At 38.2% G+C, this 14083-nt stretch overlaps 1 protein-coding gene across 1 annotated transcript; it reads left to right on the top strand.

The window, feature by feature from the left end:
• Nucleotides 1-692: 692 nt before the first annotated feature.
• On the top strand, nucleotides 693-3503 carry LOC147446321 (uncharacterized). Its single transcript, XM_086526209.1, has 9 exons — nucleotides 693-897; nucleotides 1006-1071; nucleotides 1162-1288; nucleotides 1810-1927; nucleotides 2240-2306; nucleotides 2381-2446; nucleotides 2530-2656; nucleotides 3015-3132; nucleotides 3230-3503. Exons 1-9 carry the CDS (start codon nucleotides 831-833, stop codon nucleotides 3233-3235), a joined length of 762 nt encoding a protein of 253 aa, XP_086382335.1. The 5' UTR covers nucleotides 693-830; the 3' UTR covers nucleotides 3236-3503.
• Nucleotides 3504-14083: the final 10580 nt, after the last annotated feature.

The following is a 14083-nucleotide window of genomic DNA, read 5'->3' as shown; positions in this document are numbered from 1 at the left end:
CCCTTAGTTTGTAGTCACACGCGGGAGCTTTGTTACACATGCCATATCACAAGCTCGGTCCACTAGCTACCTGCAACTTTGTATATGCAACATACATTGTCGATGCCATAACACAGAATACAGAAGGTGAAGTTACATGTATAACTGTTCTCATTCATTATACCGAGAATAACTACAAAAGAAGAAAGGTAAAACACAAGTAAGTTATACCTACAAAAGAAGAAGGTCAAAACACACTCGACATCTACCTTCAAAAATGAGAGCCAACCATTCGACGAAAAATTTCTTTTTGAAATACTTTTCGTTTGCAAGAATTTGCATGTAGCACGTATACTAGAAAAAACATTCATCAATAGACATAGTAGTACAACCTTGCTTGGATATAATCTCAACTGTAATCATCCCTATGATCTCTAATAATTGATACACTTAACTTTGTCTCCTCCCGTAAACATTTAGCATTTTTCAAATGTATGTCCATTACAGTGCAGCCCTTGCCAAATTAGTCACTCTCTTGTTCCCTTCAGTGCAGGATGCTAAATTTCAATTTGCATATGTCATGTTATATTCTATAGATGTTATATAGCTTGCAAGGCCCACCAAGCAAGACTAGTTATTATGTAAATTCAGAATTTTAGCAAAGCAAATCATCTCTATGGCGTTGCCTTTGCCAAAAAACAGAGACCCGCAATTCAGTTTCTGTCCGGGTTTCAATTAGACTTGCATCTCCCGCGTCCGCCCTTTTAAACTCCACAATAAGAGCGTGACATGAGGAGGAAGCACTGGCACACAGAAACACACAGACAAATACATATTGCCCTAACAACACAATGCCGGAGGGCACGTTTGAAGTGGAGCTCATCAGGGCGCTTAATCTCAAGGATGTCGAGCTGTTTGGTAACTCCTCTCTCTCTCTCTCTCTCTCTCTCTCTCTCTCTCTCTCACACACACACACACACACACACACACACACACACACATTTCGTTTCTGTGCATCTTGTGCAGGAAAATCAGATCCTTACGTGCTCTGCAATTGCGGTCCCGTGACACATCAAAGCCGCACTATCAAGGGTACGCAAATTGCAATTCATGTGCTGACAGCGCATCCCGTTTGTGGATGGGTTGAAAACTGAAACTTGTTGAGTTGAGTGGTCTGAGCAGATGGAGGGGATAGTCCTACATGGAACCAGAGCTTCTTGTTTGAGATTCCAGATGGTATCATGGAGATTTCGGTTGCAATTTTGGATTTGGAGCGTTACAGCAAAGATGAACTGATGGGCACTGTTGTGTAAGTCGATGATATATCTAGGATGATTAAATGAGCAGCATTATTAAGTGTCCACGGCAGATATTTTTGCATTCCATTTAGACATGCCTTGGGGAGATCATTGGCTGTGAATTGACAATCATTGACCAATGAAAGCTGTCTTTTATGCATTTTCTTTCATCCTTTTCACAAGGTTTTTCAATAGCTAGATACAGAGGTATTAGTGCAACAAGACTTCCCTTCCTTGAGACCCTCCACAATGTCTGCAATGGTCCGATAGGGCATCGATTAGAGCTATAGAGTGTAATCAAAACTCACACCAAAGCGAGGATGGCAAGCAATTTCAAAGCTTAAGTGGGGTTGAAGACTTGATGCATAATTTTCCTGACAGCGCACCATATCGATTGTGTCCATGGTGTGATTTACATAAGAGAACCTATCAGAAATTGTGCATTTACTGCCTCTATCTTTGCAACGGAAAAATGTATCATGGTTTTGAAAAGATATGAGTTTATCGTATGACACGCTTTTGTTTATTGCAGCATTCCTTTGAATGATGTTTATGCACAAAGACAGCTAGCACCTATAAAATATAAAGTTCAGTTGCCAACTGGAAGCTTTCATGGAGAGCTCAAGCTGTGTTTGAAGTTCTTTCCAAAAGTGAGTATGGAGTCTCTTTAGATGCCTGCTAATGAGAAATGGATTGTTTTGCATGTATAGAAAAGTAGAATTGTAACTAATGAAAAAATGTATTTTTTGCATGTATGTATGTATGTAATTAAAATCCATATTACTGGTGGTTTCCCACTTATGGTTTGTTTCCCTATAGTTTTCATGGGTATTAAGCCCCTTTCTGTGCGTGTGTCTGTGTGTGTGTGTGTGTGTGTGTGTGTGTGAGAGAGAGAGAGAGAGAGAGAGAGAGAGAGAGAGAGAGAGAGAGAGAGAGAGAGAGAGGTATATGTGCATGTTCAGGTCCACCATGGGATTTTGGAGTTACATCTCATAGAAGGCCATGATCTTCTCTCCTTGGATGTTTTAGGTATTAATTTCTGAGTAAATTTTCCAGGAATTGTGGCACTAATTGTCGCTCAATCTATATGAATGTTTGAGCAGATAAGTCTGATCCATATGCTGTTATCATATGTCATAAGGAGGTCGTGAAGAGTCGCGTGTTGGAAAGTAAGCTATCGTAAAAAGCAATGTGCATGATACTCACACATTTAGTGGGTTCTCAAGGCTTTGCAAATTTGTTTTTGATACAGATGCTGGCAGTGATCCCAAATGGGATGAAACCTTTGTTTTCACAATCGACAGTGACGTACTCGAAATTATGATCAAAATTCTAGATAAAGATATGTTCAGCGCCGATGATCCCCTTGGAACTGCCATGTAAGTATGGTCTACTTAAGACAACTGCATGCACATGCACGGCTGCCTTCCCAGTGTGTTTGTGCAGGTGATGCATGCAGTAACCGTTGCCTACAGTTTAAAGCCAGTCCCCCGTAACTATAGTGTGCAGTGGGTGCACTCGCATTCATTGTGCATTGGGTGCGCTCGCATGATGCATCTCTGTCATGTCGCCTTTGATAATAATTTGCAGAGTATTTTGACTCCAGAGGCAACATATCTTATTGGATCTATATTTTGGCGGCTTGCATGCGCAGTGATTTGAAGTTGTGTTAAACTCATAGGTGTTGCTTTCTCTCTGATTTTGATACTAAGCATCATATTTTGTTAACTGCTTCAGAGCTCCATTAAACAAGGTATTTGTGGAGGGCTATGTTCCGCCATCTAGCTTCAAAGTTCTAGGCAAAGAGGGTCAACCACAGGGGGAGGTGAAATTGGAGATGAAATTTCTACACAAGGTAATGAATGGCAATGCCATTTTTTGACTGACGCAACTGCATAAGTATCAAATGGCTTTGTGTGGGAGTAATGAGAAATCAATGGTGTTTTCTACAGGTATAGGCAAAAGCTTTGGTGGATCGAATCGAGGCAGAATGTGCCGTAATGTTTTCGTCACAACAGTCACCTAGTTAAACGTGATCAGCTTGAGCATAAATGGGGACCGAGTTCTCTGTCACACATGCTACCCAAGCTTGGCAATGAACAATGGCATTCAATATGCCCACAGAAAAACACACATAGCGAAGAGATGGTTCTTTAATTAATGTCCTCCTTACTGATGCAACTTTCCAGGTCAATTTTTTGAGCCACAATGGAACTTTGGAGCTTTCATGGTGAGCGCAGACTCTAAACTTTGCAAGGGCTTCTAAAATTAAATGTTCTTACAAATAATTATGCTTCTTTGGAAGAGTTGATGAATGAAACCATCGACATAAAATCGTGGAAGATTTGGCAAATAAATTTACTTAGAAAGGCTTTCTGGTCGATTCTAGTGCTTGATCCTTAGTTCTTGAAATCCTGAGATCTTGAAACGAGACTTGTCAAGAGCTAAAATAGCAGTATAGGAAGCTTCCTTGAGATGAGAAGTTGCTTGGGGTTGCTAAATATAACCGTGTTTGTCATAAAAACTATAAAAAGGTCCCTAGCCTTCACATTTTTTCACAGACTCGGAGTTCGATGACAACTTCTCTCTAGTTTAAAGAGAATCTATCCAAAAATCACTAGAGAGCAAAAATTCTAAGTGATTAATTGAGGTAATTAACTCTATTCTCGTTAGATTAGTAAAGGACGTATTAATTTAGGTTTATTTTCATAATTATATGATTAATTAAGAAATATGAAGCATCTCTCTATTAATAATTATTCTCTTATATGTAATTAACATGTGTAATACTAAATCTTTGATTATTAATAGTAATCAATTTAATTATTAACCTATTAGGTCTCTCCAATCTTTGAGTCTTTCAAAACATATTAAGTGTGTAAGTGAAGGGTGAGTTTAAGAAATGAAAAGACAGATGAAGATGGAAAGTCAAAAGATATATGAAGGTAGAAAGTCAAAAGACATATAAAGGTGGAAAGTCAAAAAACCTTTTGTATCTATATAAAGAGGTGTTCTATTTCACATTGTATATTTGTGTTTTTCTTCTCATTTCTTTTGTCTTTAGCGTTTTCTTCTCTTTAAAGTGTCCTCTTTCTCTCTCTCTCTCTCTCTCTCTCTCTCTCTCTCTCGTGCTCGCACGCACATGCACGCAAAGTTGTATTTGTCCTTCTCGTATCCAACTGATAGTGTTGCAAATCTATGTGCTTCGTCATTAGCTCTAGCTGCGTGCTATAGACTAGTGCATCATTTTTGTTGTTATTGAGGGAATCTTTGAGTTAAAAATATATTCTAATTTTTTTGAAGCTATTAAGAATACGTAATATATTAGAACTGAAATTGCACAATTTTGACCTTCATTAAAAAGAAATATACCGAATCAATTTAGATAATATGAATTAGTTTTCAAAGCTTCTACACACTGATAAAAAGTTGTGAAAATTATATTAAATTTTTAAATTAAATTTTGGTATTTTTAAAAGCAAAAATTATTTATTTTCAACTTATAATTAATGATGAATTCAGAAATATAACTTAACAAACCATGAAATAATTTTTAAAGATAGATTATAGTATTGGAAATGTGTGATAATTATCTCATAATTATTTAATTAGTTTTACTAATTATCATTGCTTAAATTCTTTGATTTTAGTAAAAAATTAAGTAACATAATTAGTAAATTAACTTAAAAGTTGATGAGATAACTTTCAGAGCTATACCACAGTGCTAGAAACTCGTGATAATTATCTAATAATTAGTTAATTTATTCTATCATTTATCATTATTTAAATTCTTTGATTTTAATCAAAAATTAAGTAAAATAACTAATAAGTCAGCTTAGAAGTTGATGAGATAATTTTCAAAGATAGATTACAATATTGAAATTCGTAATAATTATCTCATATTTAGTTAATTAATTTTATTAATTACCATTGCTTAAATTTTATGATTTTAGCAAAAATTAATTAAGATAATTAGTAAATCAGCTTAAAAATTGATGGCATAATTTTTCAGAGATCGATTTTAATATTAAAAACTTACAATAATTATCTCATATTTAGTTAATTACTTTTGCTAATTACCATTATTTAAATTGTCTGATTTTAGCAAAAAATTAATTAAGATAATTAGTAAATCAGTTTAGAAGTTGATGATATAAGTTGCAAAGATAGATTATAGTGTTAATAACTCATGATAATTCTATCGTAATTAGTTAATTACTTTTGCTAATTATCATTACTCCAATTTTTTGATTTTACTAGAGCTTAGAAGTTGATGATATAATTTTCATAGTTATATTTATTGTTAGAAACACGTGATAACTACATCTTAATTAGTCAAATGGTTTCCTAATTCTATGTCATAAATTTTCTTTTTTAGCAAGACGTAAAAGGGGATAATTAGTAAATTAGCTTAGAAACTTCTAAGATGATTTCTAGAATTATGGTACATTGTTATAAATTTAGGATAAATATATTTTTATTTGATAATTACTATAATAATATTTAAATAAAAATAAGCTATTTTTGACTATATTTAAAAGAGAAAAATTAGGAAGTTAGCTCAAAAAATCATAGGATAACCATTAGAGTTTAAGTACACCACGAGGAAGCTAAGATAAAATATCTTGCTCAAAACAAGATATTTTACTATAAATCAAAATAAAAAAATTAGCAAATTAAAATTTGGAGATTAGACGCGTATTCATATAGCTAAATTAAGGTATCAAGAATCCACTAATAGTATCACATGAAAAAAGCCTATTTATAATACCATAATCCAATAAAGAGGCTTAGACTCAAGGAAAATTGAAATTAAATTAATTGATAAAAAACACGTTACAAAAATTCTTATGGTAAGTTTTGAGTTTGATACTTTGCCTAATGGCTAAGCATACTTTTATGAGGATAAAATACCAAGAGAGCCAGGGCCACTTTTGACCATGAGGTGGGTCCGAGTAGCATTCTAACGGACGAGAGTGTTCGTGTTCCCAAGTCTCAACATATTTCAAATTAGTCACAGGTGCTTGGTTATGAATTAAGTTTATAAGTAGCATAAATCCTTTTAAAGTTATAACATTGCATCCGTTAACACTAGGGCTGTGTGAACATTTGCCACTTTTGTGGCTGTAAGAAACTTTTTTGTAAATTCTGTTCTCATGGACCACAAAAAAACTCATCAAAACCTTCTAAGGGATTTGTTCTCAAGCCATGTAAGGAGTTGAAAAAAAATAGAAATAAATAATTTTATGTAAAATTGCTTTATTTTAAGAGGCATCTTATAGGTACAATAACAAAAATTGCTCAAAACTTTTGATATCCTATGTAGACCCATTAAAAACCTTCAAAGCACATTAAAACTTTTTTGAAAAATACATGAATATGTATACAATAAGAATCTATGCTTACACTATTTTTAGAAAAAACATTGTCAACTTGTTTTAGGCCTCAAAAACATATATGCTGTTAAATTTAAAAGCCAGTTTTGTGGCTTCTTACTATTTTAAGAAAATTAATTTTGTTTATTTTACACTTTTTTGGGATAAATGGTATAATAGAATTTTCCTCTACGTTATAGGACCTCAATGATATCCTATGATCACAGTTTGTTGTAAAGTAGACAGTTTTAGAGCCAATTTTATAGATTGAGGTGCCAAGCCACTTAAGTGGCTCAAACACAAACCTAGAATAGTTAGGTACTTATGAAAAAGCTGGCTAAAAACGGAAGGGTAACTTCCAAGAAACATCATTCATTTGTTTGATAAACTAAGAAAGAAATGTTTTGCTTAGTCTGATTGAATTAAAAAAGATATGATTGACCATCCTTAAGACAGATTGTCTCAAGACACCTCCGACTCCTTGGAATATTTTAATGAATAAGGATGGATATAAGGGTACTTTTAAGTCGGTCACCCCCATGAATGATGAGTCTCTACTCTGTTCATATCTTGATGTTTCTACATAATTTAGGATACCGTTTTCTTATCATAGGCGAGCCGCTTGATTATATGGATAACTGGTTTGGCGTATGGACACCCCAAACTTTTGGGTGATATTTTTTCATCGCGGATTATGAATAAAGAATGGGTGTTTTTTTTCACCCTTAGGTAATCTTGAGACAAGAAGAGTACTCGTCATGGTTATTATGGTCAATATTTTGGTTGAGAGTACCTTGCCTTAAGTTTAAATATGTTGTTGATAAAGAATGTTTTCAATACTTGTTTTAAGAAATCATTGTTACTAGAAATTAAAAGGAAGCATTATTTTTATAGCCGGGAACTCCTTGAAAAGGTGAGCAGAAATCAAGAGGACCAAATGTTCTTCGCAACTGTCCCTCATTTTGATTCCGGCCATTGCTTGCCCCACTGCTTCCATTGAGAACATTAGGATGTTGTACACATCCTTGGTTTGAGATTTAAGAAAATGTGTGTTCTTGGGCCACCGCCATGCCTTCCACTCGAACCTCGATTCACAGGCGTTAGCCAACCTAGCTAGTTTTAAAACTTTCAATCTTGCAGAGGTGGAACTGGGAGGCCAGTTGATTTGTTCCTTTCCATCTTCTACTGCTGCTATCCCAAAATTGGCTTAGATGTTGGAAAGGGGGAAATGGAAAAACATCCAGCACCCAATATGACTGCCTCTCTAAGCCCAATGATGTGAAAGCACCCCTATCCCCTATTTAACATACACACAGAGACCCAATCTGCTAGCAATTATTGTCCATGCCCATACCCAACCATCCCAAAATGCAAACAGAGACCATAGACATGCAATTCAACACTGATCGATACACCCACATTTGCAAGATTCTCAATATGCAAAATTTTCCCTACGAACTGGCATCCTCTTGGTATATAATACTTCCCCACATGATGCACTCACACACCTAACACGTACAAAAAAAACACCATAGGTATACCAGTACTCCCCTGCACACAAAAGACAGGAGAGAGAATAATCATTTACTCAAGATTAGAGTAGGCAGATATCAGAGCAAAATCTCGTTATACAAGATGTACAATGATGGCACCAATAATGCAAGTGCCTTGGAGCAGGACTACTTCCCTTCTCTTCGATGATCCTTTATGAACATGACAAGCCGCCTCGAACCATTTCTCCTTGATCCACCTGCCTTCGCAAGCCGTATGGCGCTACCTTTTCTCCATAATGACGACCCTGTTCACTATCTTGTAGTGCCATGAAAGAACGCCCAACTTTCCTCTTCTCAACATCTCACCTTCTCTGCATGGCTCATTTGAATGGTAGAGAGCATCAAGTGCTTGATTTGCTAACTATCACATTGGCATACACTTCATGGCAAGGTCTTTTGTTCTCTGCATCTAGCACCTGCCCGAACACTACACCATGACCCTGCTAAAAACTAGGCATGTGCCTATGACATTTTCATGGATAGACCAAGTTTGCCTGCACCATCATTGCCCATCCCCTAGTTGAGCATTTATTCTCAACCACAACATTATTTAGGTAAAATAAGTATGCATAGAGAGAATGATATAAAATAGCTACATAATGAAACCAAATGATATATACAGTGGATGTATAGATAGTTTAGAGAGAGAAAAATTATAATCTGCATTACCCTCCAGGGTCAAATGGAAAGTTTGAAGCTTCCCCAAGCACGGTGTAATCTCCACCTGGATAACAAATAAAGCATTGTTCATGGCCTTCCACCAATATAGCATGCATATTTAAGCCTTTGCCATCACCTTTAGATCCGAAAACAAGCCGCTTCTGCAGCTCTTCATAGTGCAGGTTTTTGTTACCGTGTGTCCACAAGTCCTCGTGCACATTACAAGTATATTTATCACCATTTGTATCCCTTGCATCGCATCCAATACTCCATCCATCTTCTACTACAGAGAATCTCATAGCATATTCCACTTCAAAAAAACCTTGCAACCAATACAAAGATACATGTAAGCAACCTTCAACACCACATGTATCCATAGCATAACATAAAGTAGAAATACCATGAAATTTGCCTCCACCTGCTGTATACCCAAGCAAACATGTTTGCTTGGCATACCTGCATCCAAATCCTCAACAATAGGCTCCAAGACCAACTTTTCATACCCAAGAATATGACTTGCTAGAGCTTCAACCTGTTCTTCAAACACCTCATCACTTGCAAGGTTGGTGGTACCTTCTTCTCGGCATGGAGTCTCGCTCTCATAGGTTGCACCTGTACTAGTTTCCATAGAGTTATCTGCTGGAGCTATCTCTCCACGGCTATACACAAACTCCGAAACTTCAAAGTGCACCTCTACATACCCATCAAGGAAAGGTTGCCCCACCCCCTGCATAGACAAATCAATTTGACATACCTCTGATGTTGTTTTTAGCTCCTGCAAGTCATCCTCAAAAACCTGCTCTTCAATCAAGTCAGATGCACAATCAAACCACACTTCTTCTAGCAAGGACTCACCACCACAAGACACAATAGAAGGCTGCTCGACTAGCAGGTTCACACAAGGTACCTCTACACCTGCACTATTCTTCTCCTAGACATTCAGATGGCTGGCAGGCAACTCGTATACATTGTTCATCACTTCATCCACATGAAAAAAATCATAAGTTTCATACCTTGTGAAGATATAGACCTTGTCTCCCACGTGCTATATGTGTCTAAAACATTGCTTGAGCTTTGAGAACTTTCGGATTCCTCTTTTGAACTCGCTGATTCTTGCACCTTTGCTACCTTCCCCATTGCAGGTTTTGGAATGAACACTTCTTCAAGATCTTTTACCATCCCGTCCTCTTGAGCAAGCAAACTCGGTGGCACTCTGAATATGCCTCTTTGCATTTTTTGAGAGTTTATTGGCACTTGTTGTACCTCCTCTAGCATGGCATCACCTTCACGTACTTTGATCAAATTCATATCAATAAAAGAAGGGGCCCTTACCTCTTGATGTTCACCCACCTGTTCGGGCCTAGGCCCACTGGCTGCTTTGATTGTAGATTGTAGCAATTTTGCCTCCATCTCCTTCTTCATTTTTTGGCTCTTTGCTCTGGCGACTCTGACAGCCTTGTCATAGGTCCTTGGATCTTCATAGTCCACTCTCTCACGAACATAGGGATGCAAGCAAGATAGAAACTTTTCCAGCTTAAAATATCCCGCATTGGTTGCTTGGATAGCAGCCACCATATCCCCTCAATAGGCTTCAAATATATCAACAAAGGTATTGAAATTTGCACTTACATCCTGCTGCAAGCCTTTAATCTTTGCATCTGCTTCTGAAGCCGACACCACCTTTTGGATACCTTTGTAGAAATTGCTCGTGAAGTCCGATCCAATTATGCTTGTGTGCATCTTCTAAGCCATTGAGCCAAACTTTTGCTTTACCTCGCAACACCAAAGGTAGAGTATGGAGCTTTGCTTCATCACCTGGCATCCACAGTATTGTCAGCGCAAATAACTCTTTCCATCTCTCTTTATCTATATATGTCATAGTACGTCTATTTACAAAGACAGACATTGACGAAGCTCTTTACCGAATCGATGCACTTTTTTCTTGGAGAACGTAGACATTATATTAGATCCACAAGGAGTTTATCGGATTGGTCTCATAAATCATTTTGAAAATTTGAAGACATTTAATATAAAATTTCATTTCATATTCTCTCTCTCTCTCTCTCTCTCTCTCTCTCTCTTTGCTTTCTCCCCCCCTTCCGTGTGTGTGTGTGTGTGTGTGTGTGTGTGTTTTCCCCCCCCCCCCCCCCCCCCCCCCCCCCCCCCCCCTCTCTCTCTCTCTCTCTCTGTCACACACACACACACACACACACACACACGAGGAGAGGAAGTATGCTCCTTCCCTCACTCTCCTTCCTCTCCTCGTGTGTGTGTGTGTGTGTGTGTGTGTGTGTGTGTGTGTGTGAGAGAGAGAGAGAGAGAGAGAGAGAGAGAGAGAGAGAGAGAGAGAGAGAGAGAGAGAGAGAGAGAGAGAGAGGCGTAGGTATACCTGTTTTGCTAGAGTGCCAAAACTCAGATATGAGATCTGAGTTTTTGGCGCTCGCGGATTTTTTTTAAAACACTATGGGTGTTGCTATGATCTTCGTTATGATCATCGCTATGCAACAAATAATATAGTGATGATCATAGTGACGCCGTGGATTTTCACATTAGAGCGTCACACTGCTAGTGTCGCTAATATGAAGAACCTCTTGTAGTGAAACTAATATCTCTAGTCAAAAGATGCAACTTGAAGGCTATCAAGGTGCAATCCCTCCAAAAGATGTAGAAGCCAGTGCTTGCGATAGAGGTACTAGTAGTTATGTTAATGATGAAGTTGAGGTGGCGGCATGTAGCTTGCAAGAAATCTATCCCTTTTTTGCACACAACTAGATTCCATATGTTCAGTCTAATTGACATCGCCGCCACCACCCCATGTGGCTCCCTCTCCTTCTCAAGCCCTGGCGGCCCTCCAATCTGTAGCACCCCAGCCAACCCCTCTGTCCAAACAACCCTCCTTGAATTTTTGCTGATGTAATGGATCTTATATGCTAATCCAGTAAGAGATGCAAAGAAAGCTGACTCATCTCTAGAAGAAAATCGAGATAAGATGCGACATCAAGGAATTTATTTGCACAAGAGGACGCTTGGCACCTAACATATATGATATATTGAGTGTATAGCTAAATAAAATAATAATCAAATCTTGAGGTTGCAAAATGCATTTGACAGTAGGTCACAAACTCTATTAAAATTGGTTTCACACTCAAACAATATATTAACAACAGCATGCCTTGCACTATAAAATGTTGTCTTTGTTGGCGATAATTGCACTTGGCCTGTTCGGCATACTATAGCTACTATATGGAGTTTCTACCTCGACCGCCCGTTGCACAAAAGACCTTTGAGGAGATGTGAATCGATTTTCATTGCCCGCCTTGGAGTAGCTTTCCTCCAAGGGAAAATGAGGGTTTGTGTTGGCTACAATACCAAATTGATGTCTGCCATCTGCAGCCATCTAAACTTTATCTGGTAGTTGTACATGGACCTTTGCTCATAGGATCCGCCACCGAATCATGGTTATTGGAAAGAAGGGATCTCCGATGCATTAACTGTTGGGTGTTCAAATCCCCACCACCAGCATTCCTTGCTTCATACGTAGCTACTCAGAGCAACGTGGTAGTATACTGCTGTTGCTAATCTCAACTGCACCCGCATTGGCTATTGCTTGCATGTGGTTTAGCAAAATCTCTTTCCAGGTTGCAATATTGACCATATTGTCTGTAAACTTTCTGCTATCCCACCCAGTTGTTGAATGGCCAGCATTGAACTACTACTGGAGGCTAATAGGTGATGACATATTGGTATACCTGTCTCCAAAAATACCATTAATCCGTAGTCCGTATTCTTCGGCTTCTCCAGCATCAAATCTCTTTATGTGGAAAAAAGAATTAACTTCTGCTTATACTCTTTGGCTATTCTTTGATCCTAGTCGGCAGCGTAGGCACTTGCATGATTGACTACTTGACTTTTAATGCAATGCTATTGCATCTCCTTGGAGCTACATATTAACCAACTCCCGTGGACACCATATTCTTGAATTGGTCATGAGAGATATTTATGTTTGTCTGCAAATCATTTCAAAATTATTGCCTCATCAAATTTTAGATAGGCTATCAACAGAGCTGGACGAGCAGTGTGATTGAAGCCAATGGCTCATCAAACCATGACTTGCACTAGTGGCAATATTGCCCAATGCCTTCCTCTTGACATTGAGCTATGTGTCACTAGTCCCCTCACACTCTATTCTAAAAGCACAAGCAACTAGAACTGAAGCCGTTGGCTTAATTACTTGAGGATAACCATCATAAGATTTGGTGTGATTGATCCTCCTAAGTTTTTTTTCCCTCATGTCCACTTCAACGTTTACTCTTTCCATTTCTTCGGCCTTTGCCATCTGCATCGCCAACAACCTGATAGCATCAAGAGAAAAATGTGATGAATAGGCCTACAAAGGCAATGAGTTTTGGTGATTCAACTCTAGATTAGGCCAACTGATCATCGATTGAAATCTGATATCTTCTATTTTCGTAGCACTACAACAGACCTTTGTCATGGGTTGATTGTACGAGACATCTGATCTTTGAGAGTGCTCATCATGTCCGCAAGAATCCAAAGTACCCTCCAGCTTGATGATCTGCAAAATATAACCAAGGTTTGAAAAGTCTTTGGTACTCCTTTTCGATTCTGCCCGGCTTGCTGCTGCACAGGCAAACAGGGCGGAAAAGAATTGGTATGAATCTTGAAAATTAGGCATGGTAATCTGCTGCATATCATTTCCATGAACATTGAAGGATGACCGAGGGCACAGGGTTGTTGAATCTGCATGAGCTATACTTGAAGCGGCATAATGCTGGCCATAACTAGTTACGCCTGTAGAAACAAGCTGAGTAAGGTAGTTGAAGCTGGATATACTGTTCAGATGGCCACTGGGTCTTGTTGTACACAAAGCTGCTATGATCGCTACGCGGGGAAGGTGCAAGTAGGCTTATAATTAGTTGTTGAGGCTTCATTGCAAAAGAAGGCCGATTCAGAAAGCCAATGGGGCAAACAACGACATTGTCGACCTTGTACTGCTGCAATGAATAGAGAGGAGCTTTCCCTACAAACTCTATGTTATTGAAGAATGCTCTCGTCATGATGAGGAGGTAGGCTTTTCTTCATGGCGCTTCGCTTTCATGTGAATAGTTATAAGGTGCCAGTACAGCTAGCTGGGCGTTGCCACTTCTAGCACCATAGCTAAGAGGATGAGAAGGCAGTAGAGTCCGCGTTTGATGGT

Source organism: Adiantum capillus-veneris, chromosome 12 (assembly GCF_014529385.1).
Source record: "Adiantum capillus-veneris isolate H3 chromosome 12, ASM1452938v2, whole genome shotgun sequence".
NCBI lineage: Eukaryota > Viridiplantae > Streptophyta > Polypodiopsida > Polypodiales > Pteridaceae > Adiantum > Adiantum capillus-veneris.
Note: the sequence above shows the minus strand (reverse complement) of the source record. Positions and strands in the feature narration are given on the sequence as shown.

Excerpts from the sequence above, each read along its gene's own strand:
- LOC147446321 (XM_086526209.1), top strand. The coding sequence starts at position 831 with ATGCCGGAGGGCACGTTTGAAGTGGAGCTCATCAGGGCGCTTAATCTC. Across the intron at positions 1,072-1,161 it reads TCAAAGCCGCACTATCAAGG|ATGGAGGGGATAGTCCTACA; the intron begins GTACGCAAATTG and ends TGGTCTGAGCAG. Across the intron at positions 2,447-2,529 it reads GAAGAGTCGCGTGTTGGAAA|ATGCTGGCAGTGATCCCAAA; the intron begins GTAAGCTATCGT and ends TTTTTGATACAG.